Source organism: Phyllostomus discolor, chromosome 1, assembly GCF_004126475.2.
Source record: "Phyllostomus discolor isolate MPI-MPIP mPhyDis1 chromosome 1, mPhyDis1.pri.v3, whole genome shotgun sequence".
Classification (NCBI taxonomy): Eukaryota; Metazoa; Chordata; class Mammalia; order Chiroptera; family Phyllostomidae; genus Phyllostomus; species Phyllostomus discolor.
The window spans coordinates 114,197,443-114,221,230 of record NC_040903.2 but is presented as its reverse complement, the minus strand read 5'-3'; the positions used below and the strand labels follow the sequence as shown (position 1 = coordinate 114,221,230).

Below are 23,788 nucleotides of genomic sequence, written 5' to 3'. Positions count from 1 at the left end.
CCTGAAGACTCATCTGGATATTTCTGGCCAAGCTCCCACATCCAATGTTAAGTTTCAATGCTTTTAACATCTAACCTGGCCTTACTAACTACACCTTGACTTGAGCTCCTGGGCACTATTCCCAGGCCTGAATTATTGCACTGCCACCCAGAGGTAATGAGACAGTTTCTTTTGTCATGGTATTTCTCATTTTCTATCCCTGGATTCACTAAGAAAAGAAAAAAATGGACATTCAGTCTCCTTTTCCTCAGTGCAGGCCCTCTCTCCTGGGTATCAGCATCTGCGTTTTTTCTTTTTTTCCTCCCTAGCAGTGTGGCTTTAGGGTATACTAACCTGGCTGGGAGAAGGATAAAATAGTTTTAAAGCACCCCTTACATCCCACCAACTTAACCAAAGGACACCTAGGAAAGTTTTGACCTCTTTGCATTTCTTATTTATTTATTTTTAGAGAGGGGAAGGGAGAGAGAAAGGGAGAGAAACATCAATATGTGGTTGCCTCTGAGCACCCCCTACTAGGGACCTAGCCTGCAACGCAGGCATGTGTCCTTACTGAGAATTGAACTGGTGACCCTTTGGTACTCATTCCAGCACTCAATCCACTGAGCCACACCAGCCAGGGTGGCCTCTTTGCATTTCAATGAATATTCATCAAATCTCCAGGAGACAGAAGCTGAGAAAGTACTGGAGTGTACAGCAACTGAATCCAAACTGGTCACTTTGCTGCTGTCAGTCTCTCCACTTTGTCTACAGTCTTTAGATTGACTACTAGAGTGTTGTTGTTTAATACAATTATGACTATAATTTATTATGTGTCACTGCACACTCAAACTATTATTATCCCATTTAACCTCGTAACAACTTTAAGAGATCAGTATTTAACCCTATTTTATGGATGACAGAATAGACTCAAGGCACACTTGCCCAAGAAGCACACAGCTAATTAATATTAGTGCTTAGATTTGAACCCAGGTTTGCCTGATTCCAGAAATTGTTTTCTATCCCCACCATTCCTGAAGGTAGGCTTTGCTGACTTTCCGGTGAATTCTGAACCCCTTACTACCTTGTGGGCAATTCTCAGCCCTTATCACCTCCATCAATTTTCTGTTGCTGCATAACAATTTACCACAAACAATGCAGCATAAAACAATACCCATTTATTGTTTCAGGCTTGGCATAACTGGTTCTCTATTAAGAACCTCAGAAGACTGAAATCAAGATGTATACCAGGAAAAAAAATGTCATCCAGGCCTGTTGTCTCACCTGCACTTGAGTCTTCTTCCAAGTTTGTTTAGGTTGTTGACAGAATTTAGTTCCTTGCAGTTAGGACTGAGTCCGCATTTCTTCTTGCTACTTGTTAGCCAAAAACTGCTCTCAGATTCTAGAGACCACCCTCAGGTTCTTACCATATTGTTGACGGGAGAGACCTGGTTCTTCTTGCTGACACGTGTAAAGAATTACATATCAGCAAATCTAGTAGTATGTAATCAGTTTATTAGTGGCCTGTTCCCATGGAAGAGAACAGGACTGGGTAGAGTAGGGGGTGAAAGGCAAAGTTTCAGGGCAAAGCAGGGTGAGAAAAGCAAGAGAGGCTAAAGACCAGGGTGGCAAGCCCCTGGGCAGTCTGAGGCCGGGTGGCCAGAGGCCCTGTGGCCCAAGAGCCAAGAATACCCTGAGCCCCCGAGAGAGAGAGAGAGTGAATCCTTTGTTCTCAGGACTTATATAGTTTGTGGGATAGGAGGGAAAAAGGTTACATATTGATGAACGAGTAAATGTGGTGCCAGCTTTCCTGGGGGATGTGACTACCCAAACTTAGGTATGTGTGGGGGTCTGTTAGCCAGAATCCTTATCTTGCTCCAGACCCCATTTGTTCATCTTATTATAAAACAAATACATGATTGGAGGCAGTTAATGAAAATTGGGGCACTTTCCAAAGTTATTCATGGGCTCTTTCTGTAAGCATTAGGGACTCCCTCCTAAAACAGATAGTGACTAGAGGTAGGCAGTTAACCAAAGTTGTTTTATGGGCTCTTTCTTTGGGCACTGGGGACCCTCTCCCACATTCAGGCCCTGGGATGAAAGCACAGTTTCAAGGTTTTCTTTCCCAGATAGTGGGGATGTTACACAGAATTTCAAGGACTTCTTTCTTGCTAACATGGTGTTTCTAGTGATAATGGAACACCTGGCAATATTATCAGACCAGGCTCAGGACTGCTGAGTTAGCATGTGAGACTTGTCTCCTTCCTCCTCCCTGCCTCGGTTTACTATTTATTCCACCTAATTGGTAAAAGGCATTTCCTGGCAACCAGAGTGCTAAATGCTGGCCAGTGACAGTATTGCAGTCTCAGAGTTCTATGCTGTCTCCTGCCTCAGTATTACTGCCTCTGTAGGCCCTGTCAAAATACCATAGCTTGCTTATTGAAGCCAACAGGAGACAATGTATCCTCTTTTAAAGACCTCATCTATTCCTGGCTGGTGTGGCTTAGTAGATTGAGCACTAGCCTGCACACCAAACAGTTGCTGGTTCAATTCCCAATCAGGGCACATGCCTGGGTTGCAAAGTGTGCAAGGAGCAATGACACATTGGTGTTTCTCTCCCTCTCTTTCTCCTGCCCTTCTCCTCTGTCTAAAAATAAGTAAATAAAATCTTTAACAAAAATAAATTTAAAAAAAATAAAGACCTCACCTGATTAGGTCAGACATCCAGGGTAACCTCCCTTTTGATTAAGATGCCGCTGAGCCCTTTGGCCACATCTCCTTCAAGCTGTTTGCAGACAAAGTTCCAAAGACAGCAGAAAACTTTCATGCTCTGAGCACTGGGGAGAAAGGATTTGGTTATAAAGTTTCCTGCTTTCACAGAATTATTTTGGGACTATGTGCCAGGGTGGTGACTTCACATGCCACAGTGGCATAGGCAGCAAGTCCATATACGGGGATAAATTTGATGATGAGTATTTCATCCTGAAGCATCTGGGTCCTGGCATCTTACCCAGGCAAATCCTGGACTCAACACAAACATCTTCCAGTTTTTTATCTGCATTGCCAAAACTGAGTGGTTGGGTCTAAAGCGTGTGCTCTTTGGCCAGGTGAACAACAGCATGCTAGCCATGGAGCACTTTTAATTTAGGAACCAGCAAGATCACCATTGGTGACTGTGCACAACTCTAATAAATTTGACTTGTGTTTTATCTTAACCACCACACTATCCCTCCTGTAGCTTAGGAGAGCACCCCTTCACCCTCAACTGCTTGGAATGTTCTATAATCTTCGTGCTCTCACTGCAGTTCATGGGTTTCATATTTTCCTTACCCCTTCCAAGTCTAGCTGGTTTGCAGAGTTAAGTTTATGGTTATGGAACAAAAACTAAACAAAAAAGTAAAGGGATTAATAGCCTAATTTTGGAAATGATATCCCAGTAAATTCATAGATTCTGCCTTGATTATACAAGGCATATACACCAGGGGACATGGATCTTGGAGGTCATCTTTTAATTCAGCCTAATACATCACTGGGGCAAAAGGAGGTGGTTTCTACTTGTTCCCAAATTGCCTCTACTTGTGTCCCCAAGTCCCAGTCCATTCTGCTGCTTCTGGTGAGTGCTCCTTCCTGAGTGGGTTTAAAACAGACATCCTGGCTCTTGCCCAAGGCCATTAGGGTCTTTTATCTCTTCTTTCCATTTTCTGACCCTCTGGAAAAGCAACAGCTGAACTTACAATGTATCAAGTATGTCATCACCACCAGTTGATCAGCCTATCAGATTCCTGCTGTAAACACAGCTTTCATCCTAGAAAAGTTGTGATAAATCATTTCCTGCAGAGGGGGAGGGATGATGTTGAGGAGCTTGTGAGGACAAAGACATTGTTACACCATTTAAATGTCTAGTAAAGGGAAGTGCACATTCAAGAAAAGCTGTTTCCTTTGGAAGGAATGAAGCATGCATTGGAAAAAAATTGATCCTGCCATTTCAAGGCTGGAAGGGCCCTTGAGGTCATTAGTCTGACTGACCTTACAATACTATCATTTCCTCAGGTCCCTACTGGAGCACCTCTGATGATTGGGATTGGGATTGCACTACTGTACTAGACTGCTTTGAAAGGGGGGATTAATAAGAGAAGGCAGTTAAGAGAATGACATTCTTGCTGATGTTGAACTATAGCTGTGCCATATTCTAGTAGGCAAGTTACTCCAATTTCCTGAACCACAGCTTCCTCATCTATAAAACGGGAATAATAATGGAATCTCGTTAATGGGTTATGGCATGGTTACCTCAGATAATGTACGTAAAACACTATGTCCTGGCTAGCACCCAGTAAGGACTCAGTAAATAATAACTCTTACTTTCTAGAATGTGTATGCTCCCGTTATAAAATTATAAAAGTTCTTTTTCCAGGGCAGGGCAGGTTGTGAGGAGGACAAGGCATGGAGGTTGGGTGGGCAAACATACCACATGGTTCACCTGAGAATCAGGGAGGAGGGGTAGTAGAAGGAAGCAGCCTTCAAAGGCGATACTGTGGGGATGCCACCCAACAGGGGTAGGAGGGCTCTGACGGTTGTTTCCTTATCTTTCTGTTTCCTTTCTTTTCTTTTCCTTTCTTTCTCTCTGTTTAATTACATAACTTCCTAAATTATTTTATATCAGAAAGCCATTAAAGGATATAATTTTTATTGAGATGTAACTCACCATAAAATTCCCCTTCTGAGGTGTAAAATTCAGTGGTTTTAGTATATTCACTATGTTGTGTAACCATTATCACTATCTAATTCCAGAACATTTTCAGCACCCAAAAGAGAAACCCCATTCTCAGTGGCACCCACAAACCCCACCAGCCCTAGGTAACTACTAATCTACATTTTGTCCCTATGGATTTGCTTATTCTGGACATTTTATGTAAATAGAAGCATATGACATGTGGTCTTGTGTACCTGGAATACTTCACCTAACATGTTTTCAAGGTTCATCCATGTTGTGACATGAATCAGTACATCATTTTTATGGCAGAATTACACTCCATTATATAGATGTACCACATTTTGTTTATCTACTCATCAGTTTATGGACATTTGGCTTGTTTCTACTGTTTGGCTACTATTAATAACGTTGCTATGAACACTTATAATATGTTTTTGTGCAGACACAGGTTTTAAATTCTTTTGAGTATTTATCTAGGAGTATTATGTAGTCCAGATGTTAACTTTTATCCTCACCTGCAGGCATTTCTTTCACTGCTTGAAGAGAGAGGAGCAAAGAGAGAGCAACACCAATGTTAGGGAGAGGCATTAATTGGCTGCCTCCCATATTCACATGAACCAGGAATCGCACACACCCAGACTGGGGATCGAACTCACAATCCAGACATGTGCCCCGACCAGAACTGAACCCACAACCTTTCGGCTATGGGATGATGAACTAACCAAGTGAGCCACACTAGCCAGGGCCAGCCTGCAACATTTTATATTCCTGCCAGCAATGTATGCAGATTCCAATTTTTCCATATCTTTGTTTATTTTTTTAACAAAGAAAGCTGAGTCTTTGTAGCTGTCTGAGCTGGGCCCCCCATTCTCAGTTTCCTTGCAGGAAACTGGATCCATAGCAGCAGAGCTTTGTGCTCTGAGTCCATCTGCTGCTATCCTAAGGTTCTTTCTTTGCCTCCCAGCTCCCTGAGTCAAGACCCTCTCCCAGCACCACTTGGTGGTGGCAACTCAAACACTTCTTAATTTTACTTATTTTTAGACAGATAGGAGGGAAGGGAGAAAGAGAGGGAGAGAAACATCAATGTGTGGTTGCCTCTCATGCACCCCTACTGGGAAGATGGCCCGCAACCCAGGCATGTGCTCTGACTGGGAGTTGAACCGGTGATCCTTTGGTTTGCAGGCCGGCACTCAATCCACTGAGCCACACCAGCCAGGGCTATTTTAAGTAATTTTTCAAAAAAGATTTTATTTTTATTTATTTTTAAAGAGATAGGGGAAGAGAGGGAGAAAGACAGGGAGAGAAACATCAATCAGTTGCCTCTGGCATGCCCCCAACTGGGGATCTGGCCTGCAACCCAGGCATGTACCTTGGAATGAAAATCAAACCAGCAAACTTTTGATTTGCAGGCTGGTACTCAATCCACTGAGCCACAGTAGCCAGGGCTAAATAAACTTTTTTAAAATGCCTACTTCCAGGTCTTTTGGAAATTCTGATCTTCTTGGAGTTTAGCCCAGACAACCTGTATTTTTAACAAGTGTCCTAGGTAATTCTAATGGTGAACCAAGGTTGGGAAGACTGATCTTATATCCTTTATCCCACAGCAATCTGGCATACTTTCCCAATAAGAAAGCTGAGGCTTAGAGAATTAACTTGCCCCAAATCACTGTCAGCCCTTCTTCCTCCAAAGCCTATGATATGTTCAACCTGACAGCAGGCATTACATTTGTCTTCAGAATACAGAGCCTTCCTCTATTCAGGACTAGAAATTCTGATAAGAAGGACCTTGGCAAACACTCCACATTCCTTTTCCCTATTTTCACTAAAGGTGGTGAGAATATCTATTGCATTTGTTTTTTAAGGCTGCTGTAACAAGGTATCACAGATTGGGCGACTTAAAACAGCAGACATTTATTCTCTCATAGTCTGGAAGCTAGAAATCCAAGATCAAGATGTCAGTCAGTAGTATGATACTGTCTCTAAATGTTCTAGGAAGAGTCTGTTCTATGCCTTTTTCTTAGCTTCTCTTGTTTCCTGGCAATCTTTGGCATTCCTTGGTTTGTAGCTGCATAACTTTAATCCGCCTCCATCTTCGCATACTGTTTTTCCCTCTGTGTCTGTCTCTGTCTTTTCTCCTCTTCTTGTAAGGACATACCAGATTAAGAACCCATCCTACTTCAGTATGATCTCATCATATATATGAATTACATCTCTAAAGACCCTATTTCCAAATAAGGTAACATTATAGGTACCAAGGCTTTAATACATCTTTTGGGGACACAATTCAATCCACAATATCTGTAATAGTCAGGAGGTGTCAGTAGTCCCACCAGAATCCTCAAGTTGGGTATACAAACCCAACCACCATGGTGATCTTTTTAAAGAGCAGGGAGGACTCAAGGATCCAGATGGGAAGAGAAGCTGTGGTGAGGAGAGGGGAAGCTTTGGCCACTGTTCAAATAGGAGCTGGACAGTTAAGAACTTGGATATGGCATCAGAACAGTTCAGAAATCTGGCTCAGCCAGTCTATTCATTCAATCACCAGCTCTCTGGTGGGTTTCCTGTATGCCAGGAGCAGGGTAGGGAGTAAGGCAGGTAGGATTTATTCGATCATGGGCTCTGGTTCAGTGAGGTGACTGACAACCAAAGGATAGCACTGGTTGATGGCTAACACTAATGAGGGCTAAGGTTAATGCTACAAGGAGAAATCCTCTTCTGTCCTGGCTGTAATGGCAGCCAAATACTACCAAGTCTGTCCTCATCTCTGGCCCTACTACCACTGTCTCATCTCTTTCTCATCTGGGAACTAGTCAGTCCCCTTCCAACCTCCCGCCCTCCTACACAGGTGTTGGAGGGATCCTTCTCAAACACCGAACAGAGCAGGGCACTCCCTGGCTTACGTTGGCTCTCCACTTCTTTGTGGCTTCCCTCTGGTTTGATTCCCACATGGTATTCCAGTCCTGCCTGCCTCTTACCATGTGTCCTTTAGATGCTTATACACTTCATACTTGGGGCTGCCTAAACACCAGACACAGCACCACTTCTCTGTGCTCTGCCTAGAATTCCCTGCCCAGCCTTTCTGGTCCTTGGGGAACCATCTTCATCAGCACCTCCAGGTGAGTGAAGTGTCTCTTCTCAGAGCTCCTGTACCCTCCCACTACCATGGCATTGTGTTGTAACTTTCTTTTCTTTCTCTCCACTAGATTGGGACCTCCTTGAAGAAGAAACAATGTCTGATTATTCTGTGATTCTTACTCCCCAGTCCTACCTCATGCCTAGATTGGGACCTGGCACAATAACAATGAAGTCCCTCAAGGCTCAGCTGAAGGTCCACTGCCCATTTGACTACAGGCTCTGCCCGTGGATTATATGAGTATACATTTATGTTTACAAGTGGATTCTGCTTGTGTGACCTGACAGTTTTGTGGGTGTGAGACTTCACTGTCAGCCTGAGCCTGCAAGTGCCCCAAGGCAGGGCCCAGGAAACTCCTCGAGAGTGGCCACTCTTGGAAGATGGGGTCACAGGGGGACTGCCCACTCCCTCGCATTCTGCCATTTGTTGGCTCCCAAAGTGACCTGTCTCTGAGGTGGTCTGCTAGGGACTTCCCCTTCCCCCCTTATTCCAGCCCTTCTCAGGGGCCCACCTCAGCTTTGGAGGAGGTGTACATGGATATCCACCATCTTCCTTTGGAGCCTACTCCTGGTTCAGTGGAACCAGAGGATCAATAAAGCTGTAATGGGGTGCCTGTGAGTGCTAGGTTCCACTGGCACCCATGAGCACCTACCAGAAGTCTGCAAACCAAACTTTCTGGAGTAGAGTGGGGGTGAAGAAAAGAAAGCCGGTTCCATAACCTGCTTCCCAGCATGGGAGGCAGAAACAGCCCTCCATGGGGCAAGTTAACACTCTGAAAGTGGGTTAACAACATGCCCCTCTCCTCTCCACACCCTAGGAGGGTTTCCAAGCTGGAAGGGGACTTAGCTGACCCAAGCCATCGAAAGAGAAAGACTCTGCAGCATCCCCCCCCTCACAAGCCTCTGCTTGCATATTCCTTGTGACTGGTAATCAGGGATTCAGGCACTAGTGGTCTTGGAGAGTTGGCTCTTTTCTAGAACCAAGACTAGTCTCCCTTAGGCTTCCACCTTTTCCAAGTTTTTAAAAAATTTTTTTATTCATTTATTTTTAGACAGAGAGGAAGGGAAGGAGAAAGAGAGGGAGAGAAACATCCACATGTGGTTGCCACTTGAAAGTCCCCTGCTTGAGACCTGGCCCACAACCCAGGCATGTGCCCTGACTGGGAATCAAACTAGTGACCCTTTGGTTCACAGGCCGACACTCAATCCACTGAACCACACCAGCCAGGGCCACCTTTTCCAAGTTTTCATTTATTTTAGATGCACAAGCCCAGGGCCAGTCCAAGGCTTCTTGGTTGTTAGGATAATTTTCATTTTTTTCTACCCTTTTTGGACTACCCCTGAGAGTGTCAACAATCACACCCAACCCCCTTGGCACTCCCCAGGGACTCATCAAGAACAATAAATTGAGGAAGGCAACCAGTGCCAGTCTAGATAGCAGGGCTCACTGATCCAAAGCTCAAGCAGAGATATGGGGGAAGGGGGAACATGTGTTAGCTGCAGAAACCTACCTCGTCCCTAGGAGGACTTACTTCAGGGTTCTGCCAGCAAAGCAACTCACATTCTTCCACATCTCCTCCTTTCCAGGGTGCTGTTGAGTTGCATGGGGTAAGGTGTGCTTCTGAGATTCTGGGGCTGTGTGCCCCCCACCCCCTTGCTAGAATTATTCCAGTACACAGCACTCCCACCTCCCCTAGCTGACTTGGAATTGAGCAGAAAGGCTTATGAGGCTGATATATCTCAGCAGACAGTTGTGCAGGACTGGAGGCAGCAGCTTATCTGGGAGCCTGCAGTGATTCACAGCCCAAATCCCAGGTTCTCTGCTGAATAGTAATTTCCAGCAGTGGATTTGTGCTTAATCTGTCTCCTCCCCCTCCCCCAAGGGTGTGCTGTCCTTTTTCAAAGAGAGCAGTGAAGGGGGAGATCCTACCCATGGGGGTGAGGGGCTTTGTGCCAGCCTTCTGGATAAGACTCAGCCCATTGGCAGGAAGTTGCAGGCTTTAGGGACCTCAGCAAGGTCTACCCTTCTTTCTTGTCAGTGATGCTCCCAGGGGCGTGCAGATGCTCTTTCCTTCCCCTCCCAGAAACGCAATGTGCTGTTCCCTTTCCCTTAGTGGTAATGCACAGGGGGAGCCAGGCTTTCTTTCAGACACAGAACCCTGAGCCCAGAAGCAATAGGGGGCAGGCGGCTGGAGAGAGGACAAGCCAGGGATTGGGCAATGTCCCTCTTGCAGCATTCTGAATCTGTCCAGTGTCTGTGCCTGACCCTGAAGACCCCAACGGTTAAGGATCCCAGGCTGGGGGGGTGGGGTGCTGAGACACAAGTGGGCAGCTCAGAGTTGTCTTTGCAAAGGCAAGCAGTTAGTGGATATTTTGGGACAGAGCCATTTTCATGTTTATTTTATTGGAAGCAACATTCCAGCTATTGGGCTCAAGGGAGGAAGCACAGAGAGTTTTGTCCTGGGTCTCTCCCTCTGGGCCAACTTGGGGAATGGGTGACGTTAATGGAGCTAGAGCTTGTGGCCACACCTCTGCCACCATGATCTCAGAATGCTCCTTATAAGCAAGAGAAGGGAAACTAGAAAGGCAAACTGTCCTGGGGTGAGGGGAAGAATGGGGCTCCCTGCAACTCAGACTCTCCTGCCCCCAAGCAGTCCGTTTCTCACCCCGTGCCCTCCACTGCCAATGGATGAGGGTGATCCCACGAGTTCTCCTTGGCTTCCACACTCCTGCTCCCCAGCCCTTTGATGCTAGGTGCCCTTAACCCTTGTGGGTTTTGGGCAAGGCTCAAGAGTTCCACTGCCCACCATACCCTCCCTGAAGAAGTTCCAGTAAGGCTCAGCAAAGCTGAAGGTGAAATTCTGAGTCTTCCGGCAACGCAAGTGGAGGAGCAACTGGCCCACGACACTTCCCTGGGGTCCTCCTCTTTTGGCTGTGGGGTCCATGATGGAAGTCTGAGGAGCTGAGACCAGGCTGTGAGCTCCAGAAGATGGAACATGAGCGGCAGGAAATGCATCTCAAGGTCAGGGCGCTGGGGCTAAGAGCCAGGAATAGGTGGCCCAGAACGGAGTTCTCACGCCGTCAGGTCCTCTTCCGCAGCACGTGGCTCAGGTTGTGTCCCTTTCAAGGAGCCTTCTGCTACAGCGGGTTCCCTTAGGCTCCTCTTGGACGTCGCCGCCATTGGCAGGTACGAGGGGTCAGAACTGGGGCTCGGGGACTGGTAGCCGGGCTGGCGCGGATCCAGTGCATCCTTGGAAAGTAGGATGGCGAGGCTGGGCACGTTCTTAAGTACACTGAGACTGGCGCCTGGCACACTATGCTTCTGCCCGGGTGTGGGCCCGGGTGTGGTCCCCGGGTGTGGAAGGCTCTGCCATACCTCGCGCACGCTCTGGTAGCGCAGCCGTGTGACCTGATGCAGGCCAGCCAGGCGGCGCTTGAGGATCTCGGCGCACGTGACCGTCTTGGTAGTGGCCCGACCGCAGCCGCTGAAGATGATGGCGCGCGTGTCTGGCTGTGCCATGCTGGCAGTGGCGAAGGACAGTAGGTTCCGGATCTTGCTGCCCTCCTTGACCCTCATGTGCACGGCGCCCGGTGCGAGGTCGGCAAAGGGGCCGGGGCCGCCCCCCTTGGTCCCAAACCCCGCCGTCGCCTCTTCGGAGCGCACCTTACGGAAGTTCTCCATGTGCCGTCGTTGCCAGGACCGCAGGGACGCGGGCCTCGCCACGGGGCCTCCTCAGCCCTGGGGCGGCATGGTTGCCCGTCGCACCCAGAAAGGACCGGCAGGGATAACGGTGAGGGAGCAGCGGGGAGGCTGATGGGCAGGCTGGGGCAGCGCTAGCGTCGTCCACTTCTCTCTTGTGGTTGCTGCTTTTACTCAGAGATCTGGAGCCCAGCGCTCCGCGCGCCTGTAGCCGAGGCCCTGCCCCTTCCGCCGCGCCGCGCCCCTAACTGGGCCAGCCTGTCCCCGCCCCAATTTCAACCGCCTCCCAGATCCAAGCGGTGGGATCCCGCGTTATAGACCCAAGGGAGCCGCGCGCATTGTGGCGCGTAACAGCAGCGCCAGGGGGTGACTTGGTTGGCGAAGTTTCCCTATAATTGCCATCAGCCATTCCAATCCAACCTTTATAAAGAGGTAACCTAAATAAAAACTGCGTTTGTGGTGCAAATGCCGCTTCAAGCCGGGTCCCCGAGCCCCTTCTGCGTTCCAATGAAGGCTTCCCCTTCCCCCCTCCCAAGGAGAGATTTACAAGTGGCCTGCGGAGCCTCTTTCCCCCACTGCTCTGGGGACCACTCTACCACAACGTTGTTCCTTCTGCTCCCGAACCTGGATACTCTCGTCAAGGATGACCTGTGCCCGGTCAGCAAGTGCAAGGAGGCGCTGGCTCTGGCCCCACTCCGCGCCTGCCCTCGGACGACGACGTTGAGGCGTGGTCCTCTAAGGGCAGCCAGAGACTGAGGTCTTAGTCCTGCCGCTCCTGACCGGGCTGGAGGTCACCGGACCTTCGGACACCCCTGAGGAGTGGGGAGTGACACTCTGGGCCAGGCTGTTCCCTGGGATGAATGGGAAGAAAACCAGGAACTCCCTTCTCAAAGGGAGTTAAACTCCTTCCATCTCTGTCTAAAAATCCACTATTAGAGCTGCACGCTTCAAGGTAAACCAGGCATGCTTCCCTGCTGGCGTGGACCCCGCTTCTTCTCAGGTGGAATTCGTTGTCAGTCAGCTTTAACACCCTGAGACCCCTGGGGTCCTTTTTCAAAACGCAAACGGGGTAGGCAGGTTTTAAGAAAGGAAAAGGAGGAGGGTGGGAAGTTGAAGCGTTGGTGGTATTACGAGGCTACTGGGTACTTCTCTCCAGGAACTGCTGCGTTGGACCGAGGGTGGTCCCGATCTCCTGCCAGAAGAGATGAACAGTGAAGACAGAGGCAAGATTAGTGTTGAAGGGTGGCTGAAGGGAGGGAGGGGGTTGGAGAAGGAGCTGAACCCTCCCTAGAACTGGCCCAGCACCTCACCCTTCATTTATCCAACCCACTTCACGCACCCTGCACAATCAGAACTGAGAGTGGGGCAGACCTGATCCAGGTGGGGGTGACTACGACGGAGCGTGGGGCGTGGGGCGGGCAGGCAACAGTGAGAATGCTGGCGGCATGACAGTGCCCGGGGGAGCTGACCCCAGTCTTGAGAGGAGCTGCCGGAATCCTCCTCTCCTTTCTCACGGATGCTCTTACCTCCTCGGCACCCTGTAACTCTTAGCTCTCGGTCCTTGCTGTTCAGAACCCGGGGCTGACCCCATTACCACCCCTTGGAAGTGGCTGTTGCCACCAATACGTTTTGAGTTACCGACCTCAGCCCGGATCTCCTGCTTGCTCGCTGGGATCAGGGACCCTCTGGTTGCGTTCCGCTGAGAACCTGGACTTCGATCCCACGCCAGCTCCAGCGGGCCCCACGAGGAAAAGCTGTAGGAGGAGGAGCTAGAGACACAGCCGTTCTGAGATGACACAAAAGCTGTTTACAGCGCGTGGCGCGGTGTCGGGAACCCCGGGCTCTATAAGGTCAGGGTAGTTGTGGGGCTTCAAGGGCGGCAGTTTCGGCTAGGCCCGAGAAAAAGCCCCAGTGCGGCAGGAAGCTACGTGGGAAGGGGCTCATTAGGTACGAGCAGAGCTCTCCATCTACGACGGGGTGCAGGCCGGGGCTGCAGTTTGGAGGAAGGGGTCTGGGAGGTACGGATTTACGTAGGGCGCAGAAGGTCCGCCTGGGCCGGTCCTTTAAGACGTGGTGCCCCGCCCCCCACCCCGCCCCCGCAGCCAGCTGTACACACTTCGATTCACTTTGCTCGAGAGTCAGTGCAGGGAGGGCGCGGAAAGGCCCTCATCCCCGCCTCTCCTCCCCGCGGTGTCCCCGCTTCTCGCTCATCCAGCACTTAAAATGTAAATGCACACGGCGATTAGCTGCCAGGTCCCTCATTCCCGCTGAGGCCATTCATTACCCTGTCCGCACACGTCGTAACCCTCGGGTTGCGAGCTCCTGCCCGGCTTCGGAGTCGCAGGGCTGGGGGCTGGGGGTGCCGGGCGCGCGGGGGAGCGGCGCGCGGGGGAGGGGCGCGGAAGGATCCGAGGGTTGGGGGATTGTGGGTGTAACGAGGTTCCCGGGAGGCGGCGGGGCGGTGGGGTGCGGGTGAGTTATGAGGCCGAGGAAGGAGAGGGGAAATTGGTGGACGTCCAGTAACCCGGGCGGTGTAGAGGCAGCGAAGAGGCAGGCGGACGGGTGGACGTGAGCGAGGGAGCAGGGCTGAGGATCGGGCGAAGGCAGAATTACACTCCGGGAGGAGGCGGGAGTCCCGGAGAAGGGACGGGCGCTGTTGGGAGCTGAGTGGAGGGCTGAACTCCGGGAAGGTGGGTCAGTAAATTGAGCATCTGTGGCGCATACCCCGGGACGGTTAGAAACGTGGAAAGACAGTCAAGCCTTTCTGTTAACAAAATCGGGGACCACAGGTATGTTTGAAGGGGGCGGGGGGAGCGGGTCTGTTTTCATGTGTGCTTGTTTAGAAAAGTAAATATATTTTTTAAGTATCTGCAAGAAAACAGCACACTGCATCTTACCTCTGAGGTCGCATCCAGTTTCTATGGACCTGTTAAGAAAATAACTACTAAATATGAATACAAAATTCTGCACAGCCAAATCTTTCATATGTACCATAACTTCAAAGAGATTTGATACTCTTCATCCCCCCTCCTCAACAAATTAAGCACACAGCGTTGGAACTGCATGTGTCAGTGAGGTACTGACCTTGAAGCCTGAGCTTCATTAGCTTATTTTGCCTCTGTGTGACCTTGAACATTATTTAACCCCTACGCCTTGGTATTTTCTCAGCTGTAAAATGAGACTAACATAGGAACCTGCCTCATAAAGTGATTGTGAGGGACATAACAGTATTAGAAGCTTGGCTGGTATGTTCTCAGGAAATGTTGGCTAATATTTTTCATATATTATTTGTGATTAATATAACTTTAAAAATTTTAAAAAGAGAGATGAGGGAAAAGAAAGCTGGTGAAAAGGAAAGGAAATGGGCAGAGCCTTGGAAATGGCAGTTTTCCTAATATTTTAGGAAGTGATGAGCAGCAAATTACAATTCTTTCTCTCTACAGGGAGGTGGCAGGGTGGCTAGGCTGGAGCACAAGCCTGGCTAACATGGCCCCAGTTCCTGTTCTGCACTGTCCAAGCTTGTATACCTTTCCAGTGGTACATCTGCCTCTCATGGACAAGTCCCCTTCCACCCCAAGACTGGGAGAAAATCCTTGGCAGAGGGCAGGTCTCTTCCCCCTCTGTCTACATTGGTGGGAAGAGGATTGTTCTTATATGTACAGACTCAGGGAAAAATCTGGAGACCGAAAATCTACTTCCCTAAGTGGAGGGCAGGGAAAAGACTGAAGAAAAAGGCTGGCCACTCCAGTCTGGTAACTAATGAAATTTATTAAGGGAAACTTACATACAGGGCATGTTTTAGGCAGCCACAAGAGAAATGGATCCCTGAGCACCTTGGCAGGGTAACGGGAGGGGGGCAGGGATAGTCACAGGTACCACTATGTGAATGCTACCAGGTTCAGAAATTACTTTACATGCTTGACCAGGTCAGGACAACAACCTATCCCAAGAAGCAGCATGTAGCAGAGGCAGGGGAGGGGTACTATTTTATGTCAGAACGAACATCAGTTACCATCAGACAGTCTCTAAGGGGCTTTGTAGAAAGCAACCTCCATTCTGGCCCTGGTCCAGTTTGCAAGACAGAAATCAGTTGCATCATGGAACAGTCTCTCCTCTACAGGAATGAGGAGCTTCCAAAGTCCCAGCCTCTCCTAGCAGAGGCTTATGAGCATGCAAAGGAGTCAGGGAATGGAAGGTTGCGGGGGCCAGAGGGTGCTCAGATTGCAAACACCAATTGTCCTGAATTGGACCAGGCAATCTCATAGATTTATTTCCTGATTAATCTTCACAATCTTTCTTTCCATTGTTGTTTAACAAATGTGGAAACTGAGGCACAGAGAGGTTAAGTAACCTGCCCAACATACCACAGCCAGAAAGCAGCAACTACAGATAATTTGAATGAAGGTGCTCTGACTCATTTTACTACCTCACCTGATCTGAACTGCCCAGTAAAGAGGATAGAAAGGGGGTCCTATATTGTGGAAGGTATACTGGTTATTCACAGCTACATAAAAACATTACTCCAGAGGGTGTAGGAGGGATAAATGGTTAATGGAAAAGATACAATAAAATTTTTAAAGATGGAGTCAGGGCACATGTCTGGGTTGCAGGCCATGGCCCCCAGCAACCACACAATGATGTTTCTCTCTTTCTCTCTCCCTTCCCTCTCTAAAAATAAATAAATAAAATCTTAAAAAAAATTTTTTTAATGGAAAAGGAAATTACCTCCAAGCTCACCAGCTTATAACAAAAGCATTCATGACCTTAGTTTCTGAGGGCTAGGAATTGAAGAGCAGCTAATAGGGTTGGTTCTAGGTCAGGGCCTTTTTTGAGGCTGCTGTGAAGGTATTGGGATCTGCTGGGGTTCACTCACAAGCTTACTCACATGTTGTCCAGAGGCCTTGGTTCCTTTCCACATCTATCCATAGATCTGCTGGATTACATAATCCTCTTGACATAAGAGCTGGATTCCCCCAGGGGTGGGAAAACAGGAAAATGAATAAGCAGTAAGCCACGGTGTCTTATAGAGCCACCTCTGAAGGTGAATTTGATTCCATTTCTTGAAATATCAAAGGATTTGCAGACATTTACAATCACAACAGGCCCTGGCTGGTGTAGCTCAGCAGATTGAAGCGAGGGCCTGCGACACAATGGGTATCCCGTTAGAGTCCCACTCAGGGCACATGCCTGCGTTGCAGACCAGGTCTCCAGTAGGGGGCACACAAGAGGCAACCACACACTGATGTATCTCTCCCTCTCTTCCTTTCTCTCTAAAAATAAAATAAAATCTTTAAACATCACAACAGGAGGTGAGTGTTTGGGAGGCAAATTTTGGAGGAGAGGAGATCAGGAATCAACATATTGAAGCAAATATGTGGAAGGACCTTGAATCAGGAGAGCTAGAGTTATTTCCTGGCATACAGCAAACACTTGGTAAGTGTTTGTTAAATGAATGCATGAGTGACAACTTTTCTGAGGTTGTTTTCAAGACGTTGGTTATGGCCTTAAGAGAATTCACCACTTTACAAGGCTCTCTCAAAGGTTGAGTGGGATTATGGCTAGTGGGGCTCTCTGTGAATTTAACAGTTAGGCATGATATCTGGAGGTAAACATGGCCTGGGAGAGAGAGAGATGCCATTTAGGAGTCCTTGCCCAGGCTAGGTACCTCTTCTCTTAGACTGAGTCCCAGGCCCTGGGGTAGTGCTCTGATTCCAGCTATTTCTCTCTCCACCTCACTCCTCACCATATCTCAACCAGTTTTTGCTTCCCCCTTGGGCCAGCCAAGACAGGACCTAGGGGTCTCAACACCAGCCAAGCCTCTGCCTTCAGGCCTTTCCTATGCTGGCTCTGGCCTCCCAGTTGGTTGGGGAATAGGAGTTTGCCTCACAGACCCAGTGAGCGGTGCCATTTGGGGACAAGAGCCATTAACCTTGCATGAACTTTAATTGCTTTCCTAGTAGACAGGCCAAGTCATCTGAGTCCTGGGAGAGAGGAGGACAGGAGAATGCGGAGCCTAGAATGAGTGAGAAAAGGGATCTGTAGGAGGGGAAGGAGCTGCAAAAGAAGTCATTGGTGCTCCTCCATCTCCCCAAGAGTTGGGTGTTACCACTAGTTTCCCATGTCCCTTCCACAGTCCACACTCCAGACACCAGTGTACTTAAAAGTCACTCAAGTGGGAAAAGTAGTTCCCAGTACAGTGCTTGTCCCCAAAAGTCTTGCCAGGAGCCTGCTGTGATGCTTGAAATCCTCTGTTACTGCTCCACCTTTGGATAAACTTTGACCTCTGAAGGCAAGATTATACTTCTAATTCCAAGGTGAGAATTGACCAAAAACAAAAGAATCAGAATGTTTGGGAACCTTGGGGTGAGAGTGAGGCAGGAAAGTTAGAACGGGGAACAAAGGCCTCAAGCTCTACCCCTCCCCATCCATCTTGGCTGAAACATTGCTGATGTGACCTTCACTGATCATCTCTTCCTGGCTTCCCTGTTCCCAATTTCCTATAATTAAAAGAACATCAACAACCAAAACATAACATAAAATAACAAATTGCTATCTGGAGGGAAGGGACTAGGACAAGCTGTGTCAACAGTCACCCCACCAGCATCAGAAACCCAGAAGCTGAGGACCACCTTATCCCCACCCCTCTTGCCCACATGTAATAAAAACCTTCCACCTAGACCCTATCAACACATCTGATTCTCTGACGGTGTCTGCTATCACTTCTTGAGTGCATACTGTTGCTTTAATAAATTTATTATGCTTTGCTAAATCTTTCTGTCATGCTCTCAAATTCCTTCTTGGGCTGTGACAAGACCCCGGATTGGGTTGAGACTTCCCTTAGCTTCCCTGGGTGCCACCTGGTATCATGACGGAGGTTTGGAGCTGATAAAGTGAGGGAATAGTTACCAGTTATAATTGACATTTACCTAAGACTTACTGTGTGCTAGACACTCTACTATGTATTTACATGTACTAACTCATTTAATACAACAAGCACTATCCTACCCATTTCATAAGTGAGGTAGAGCCAGATTCAAGGTCAGTCTGGCTCCAGAGTGTTTTTAATCATGGCATTGGACCTCCTGCAGGAGGAAAGGGAAGCAGGGCAGAAAGCCATCAGCTGCAGGCCTCCCCAACTCCGCATGATGAAGGTCCTGGTACTCCATAGTAGACTTCTGCTCTGCTAGGTGCTTGCCTGGGTTGGGGGCACCAGGGCTGCTCTTCCTGTTCCAGCTCTGACCTGGGGCAGACCTTGAATGCTTAATTTATGCCTTTCTAGGATTGTAACTCTTCTTCAGGGATGCACTGAGTTTTCCTACAACCTACAAAATACTTGCTTATCTAACATCCAGAAGCAACTGGTGGGTGGTTAAGAGTATGGACTCTAGAGCCCAACTGCTTGCGTTTGAATCCCAGCTCTGCCACTTGCTGATTAGCTGTGCCCCTGATCTTTGTGTTTCAGGTACCTCTTCTGTAAGATGGTGATGATGATAATGACAGTAGCACTTTCCTCTGGGAATGGTCTTAGGTTATTCCCCAGTGCTTCCGTGGGATCAACACTTCCACTTTTCAGAGATTTAACTTCCTTGTCTCAAGACTCACCTACTGAGCAGTGAAGCTTGTAGGCAAACGTAGAGGTGGGGTACAAAAAATAGAGAGGTGGAGCAGGATATCAGCCCCCCAAGGGACAACCAGAGCTGTTTGTTGACTGGCAGGAATGCAGACCTGGTGGTTTTATTTTGCTTGTGTGTAATTTAGCATTTTCTGCTTCATTTCAATAGGGAGTGGCTGCATCAGCTTTTCTGAGTGTTGTATATATAGAGCCCTTCTCCCATCACTTCCTGTCGGAGGGAGGCTTATGATAAACAGTGTGATCTTGTTGCTGTAGAGGCTCCTAGGATCTGGAACACTGGGAAGAAGCCAAGAAATAGTTCCTTCTTCTGTGGGTCACCTCTCTTCCTTCCCAGGGTAGTAACAATAAAAAACAGCTCTTACCATATGTTATCCCTGTCACCCTCTCCCAAACTGCTGGTCCAGAATAGAGTCCCCAAATCAAGCTGGGTGAATTGGGGTTCCTCCAAGTTCAAGGAGCTATGTGGTCAAATCCCCTGTGTGGCCAGGAGGGTTCCCTGTCACCTCCACCTAATTAATTATGTCTTCCCTTCTTTTCAGCAAAAGATGAAGTTAACCAAGTGTGCCTGCCATCTATTGTTCTGAAGGAAAGAAATCACAAGTTGCCCTGTTCATACTATCACAAAAGATAAAATTTAGATATTTCAGGAAGGGAAAATAACATATTTTGTTTGCAAGATTCCTGGTAGAACTCTCTCTTTGCCCAGAACTGATACATACTTGCTGATTAATGTCCTGCCTAGTGAATCTGCCTTGGGGAAGAGTTGTGATTGGTTGTCACCAACTCCCATCATTTCTGCCCCCTCTCTGGGAAAAATCGTGGGAAAAGACAGACATCCTCCCCTCTCTGAAGCAATCATCTTGTACCTGTGGATCTTCACTGTGGGTTGGGGCACATCTTTCATATTTTGCCCTGGAGTCCAAGTGCTTAAAATAAAAAAATTCTTGGTTTTGTGTGACAGCTTTATGTCTCTAAAGATTGTCAACTGTTGCGGTTGCTTACTACTGGGTAACAAATAACCTTAAAACCTAGTGGCTAATAATAACAAGGATTAAACATTTCTAGTGCCTCTGTAGTTTGACTGGACTCTGCTCGGCAGTTCTGCTTAACGTGGTGTCAGCTGGGGTCACTCATGGGTCTGCATTCAGCTTGCAGTCTGACTGGGGCTGGACCACTCAAGACGGCTTCACTCACCTGTCTGTTGCCTCAGCTGCGCTGGTCGGAATGGCTGGCGTACTCTCCCTGTGGTCTTTCTCCATGTGGTCTCTAGCCCAAGCTTATTTCTTGGGTGGCTTGATCCCAAAAAGATGAAAATGGCTGCAAAGCCTCATAAGGCCTAGGCCTGGAACTCACACATTATTACTACTTCTGCATTTTATTGGTCAAACTAAGATACATGTCCAGTCCAGATTCAAGGTGCAGGGAAATAAACTCTACTTCCTGGTGGAAGGCCCGACCAGCATATACAAGCATGGGAGCCTGTACCGAGATGGCAGCCATTTCTGTGGACAGTCTACCACATCAACTAACTCATGCTTCAGAACACACGTTTCTGCAGGTCAGTGTGGCCCATGCTTGCAACTTCTACTTGAAACTTTTAAGAAATTCATCTGAAAATCCTTTGTGACTAGGGGATTTTTATGGCAGAAGAAAGGGGTAGGGAGTAGCAGGGGTGGAAAGTCTTACCCCTGGATTTTCTCTGGTGTTTATGTGGCCTCTGTTCATTGGAGGAGAGCAATATCAGGAACTAGGCACTCCCCATGCTTGACTAGTATTATTTCCTTCCTATTAACCTACTCCAGGACTGCTTCCAGACTCCATCACCTGAACCCCAAAGCTGCCCAGTCATAACCTCGAGGGAAGAAGGCCAAGTGATTGCTGAAATCCTTTAAAATACTCCAGTACTTTTATTTAATACCCTAGTAATACCCTAGTAACACCAGCTTTGACTTTAGCCTAAGAAATCATTGCAGGATTTTAATCAGGCCTAACTTGATTAGATTAGTTCTGTGGAAATCTCACATAGGATGCTAAGAGGCATCAACTGCTGCATTACAAATCATCCAAAATTTAGTTGTATAAAGCAATAGTTTATTATTCACACAGACACAATAGGTCAGGAATTAGGCAGGGCACAGCAAGGATTGCTTCTCTCTTTTCCACAATGTCCGAGGTTTCAGCTGGGAGACTCAAAGGCTGGGAACTGGAATAATCTGAAAATTTGTTCACCTGCACGTCTATTGGTTCTTGTTGGTTGTCAGCTGATCGCCACACGGGACTCTCCCTGCAGTCTTTCTGAGTGAATTGTTTTGGGTGTCTTCACAGCGTGGTGGTGAATCCCAGGGTGAGTATCCAATGACAGAGAGAACCAGGCATAAACCATATTGTGTTTTATGACCTAACCTTGGGTGTCACACACACTGTCACTTCTGTCACATTCTCTTTATTAAGGAAGTCACTAAGCCCTTCCCAGGTTCAAGGAGAAAGGAAGTAGACTCATTTCTTGATGGGGAATGGCAAGGTTCCGAGAGGGCGTGTCGGACTCGACATTGCTGTGGCCATTTTTGGAGAATATGATCTGTGGCCTCTAAGAGGGGCATGAATTCAGTGAAACCATCATTATCCTTCAAAGTGCACACAGCATCTTGAGCACGCCCCCTCCTCTGACCTTCTCACTCATCACTCTTCCCCCGGTTCATCCATTCAGGCCTCAGCAGCCCCCTTGCTTTTCCTCAAATATTATGAACACACTTCTGTCCCAGGGCCATTTCACTTGCTGTTCCTGCTGCCTGGAATGCTTGTCTCTCTGATATTCCCCTGGCTCTCTGCCTCATATTCTTCATGCTCTGTTCAGATGTCACCTTCTCCAAGAGGCCTTCCTGACCACCCTAAAATAACAGTTCCCCTCCTTCAATCTGTGTTGTCTTCTCTGGCTTTTTTCTTTTTAATCCTCAACCAAGGACATTTTTTCCCTTTGCTTTTAGAGAGAGTGGGAGAGGTTGAGGGAGAGGGAGAGGGAGAAACATCCATGTGAGAAAGAAGCATCGATCAGTTGCCTCCTGAATGCACCTGGACCGGGGACTGTACACATTCAGACCAGGGGTGGAATCTGCAATCTAGGTATGTGCCCTGCCTGAGAATCAAACCTATGACCTTCTGCTATAGGATGATGTGCTAACCAACTGAGCTACACTGACCGGCACCAACTTTCTTTTTCTTCATGGCAAATATCACCTGGTAAAACTACATTTTTTTTATTACCTGTCTCCTCACACTAGAATGAAGGCTCCTTGAGGACTAAGACTTTGTTTTATTCCCAGCTGCATCTCCACCACACAGAAGGCTGTTAGATACTCGAGTAGGTGCATTGGTGTTTGTTGAGTGAATGAACGATGGACTTCTTTAGGTGTGAAAAATCAGCAACCCACCCCCAGGATATGATTTAGAAGAGTGGTTCTTAAAGCATGATCCAGAGATCTTTGGAGGTCTTTGTCACTGGGGAGACCTGAGTTAGGGGCCCCTCCCCTCAGTTCTTGTCTCATTTGCAAGAGATGAGTTCAGGTGAGAGACAACACATGTAGTGGAAAAGAGATAGCAAGTTTATTTATGAAATACACTTGAGCACAAAGCTGCAAGTGGGTACCCAGCTAGTCCGAGTGCATTGCCTACTGGGATTTTAGGGGTTTTATGCTGGTAGCCTATCTCCAGGTTCCCCTCCCTCCTTTCTCCAGACCTTGGTATTAACATACAGTTTCAAAGGCTTCCTTTCCCAGATAGTAGAAATGATACACACAGAATTCCAAAGGCTCCCCTCCTCCCGCACGCTCATGGTTTCTTTTGTGATTTTCAGAACACCTAGCAATCTTATCTGACTGGGCTCAGGACTGCTGAATTAATGGGTGGGACATATCTCCCTCCTCCTACCTGCCTTGGTTTGCTATCTATTCTGCCTAACAGTCTGTAAGACCCTTTCTTGGAGAGGGGGTGTCCACAAGGTAAAAAACTATTTTTATAGCAATACTAAGACATTATTTGCCATTTTCATTCTTATTCTGTCATGAATGTACAGTGGAATCTTCCAAAGGTTGCATGACATGTGATATTGCAGGAGATTAAATGCAGAAGCAGATAAATGACTCCAGCTGCCTTCTGTTAATCCAGACATTAAAAAGATTCTCAAAATTGTAAAACAATGCCATGCTTCTAATGACTTTTTTTGTGTGTGTTTGTTTTGGGAAATATAATTATTTAAAATAATTTTTACATTAACATGTAAAGAGTTTATTATTGCTATTTATTTATTTATTTATTTATTAAGACTTATTTATTTATTTTAGAGAGGGGAAGGGAGGAAGAGGGAGAGAAACATCAATGTGTGGTTGCCTCTCGCCTGCCTCCTACTGGGGACCTGGCTTGCAACCCAGGCATGTGCCCTCACTGGGAATCAAACCGGTGACCCTTTGATTCACAGGCTGGCAATCAATCCACTGAGCCACACCAGCTAGGGCTATTTTATTTATTTTTTAATCCTCACCTGAGAATACTATGTTTATTGATTTTAGAGAGAGAGAAAGGGAGAGAGAAATAGAAACATCTATTTTAGTGAGAGAGAAGCATTGACCAGTTGCTGCCTGTA

General features: G+C 47.6%; 1 protein-coding gene and 1 long non-coding RNA gene across 3 annotated transcripts; one reads left to right on the top strand and one right to left on the bottom strand.

The window, feature by feature from the left end:
• Window positions 1-9,055: 9,055 nt before the first annotated feature.
• Window positions 9,056-13,273, bottom strand: RPP25 (ribonuclease P and MRP subunit p25). The gene is made up of 2 exons (XM_028507882.2): window positions 13,162-13,273; window positions 9,056-12,711 (listed from the first exon to the last, which is right to left on the bottom strand). The coding sequence occupies exon 2, from the start codon at window positions 11,499-11,501 to the stop codon at window positions 10,893-10,895; it is 609 nt and encodes a 202-aa protein (XP_028363683.1). The 5' UTR covers window positions 11,502-12,711; window positions 13,162-13,273; the 3' UTR covers window positions 9,056-10,892.
• LOC118501047 lies at window positions 12,393-19,953 on the top strand. 2 transcript variants are annotated; one of them, XR_004903614.1, is made up of 2 exons: window positions 12,393-12,471; window positions 19,692-19,953. It is a non-coding gene; the product is annotated as an uncharacterized LOC118501047 (long non-coding RNA). The 2 variants fall into 2 exon arrangements; XR_004903613.1 differs by lacking the exon at window positions 12,393-12,471 and adding an exon at window positions 13,272-13,466.
• Window positions 19,954-23,788: the final 3,835 nt, after the last annotated feature.

Coding starts and splice junctions, on each gene's coding strand:
- RPP25 (XM_028507882.2), bottom strand. CDS start 11,501: ATGGAGAACTTCCGTAAGGTGCGCTCCGAAGAGGCGACGGCGGGGTTT.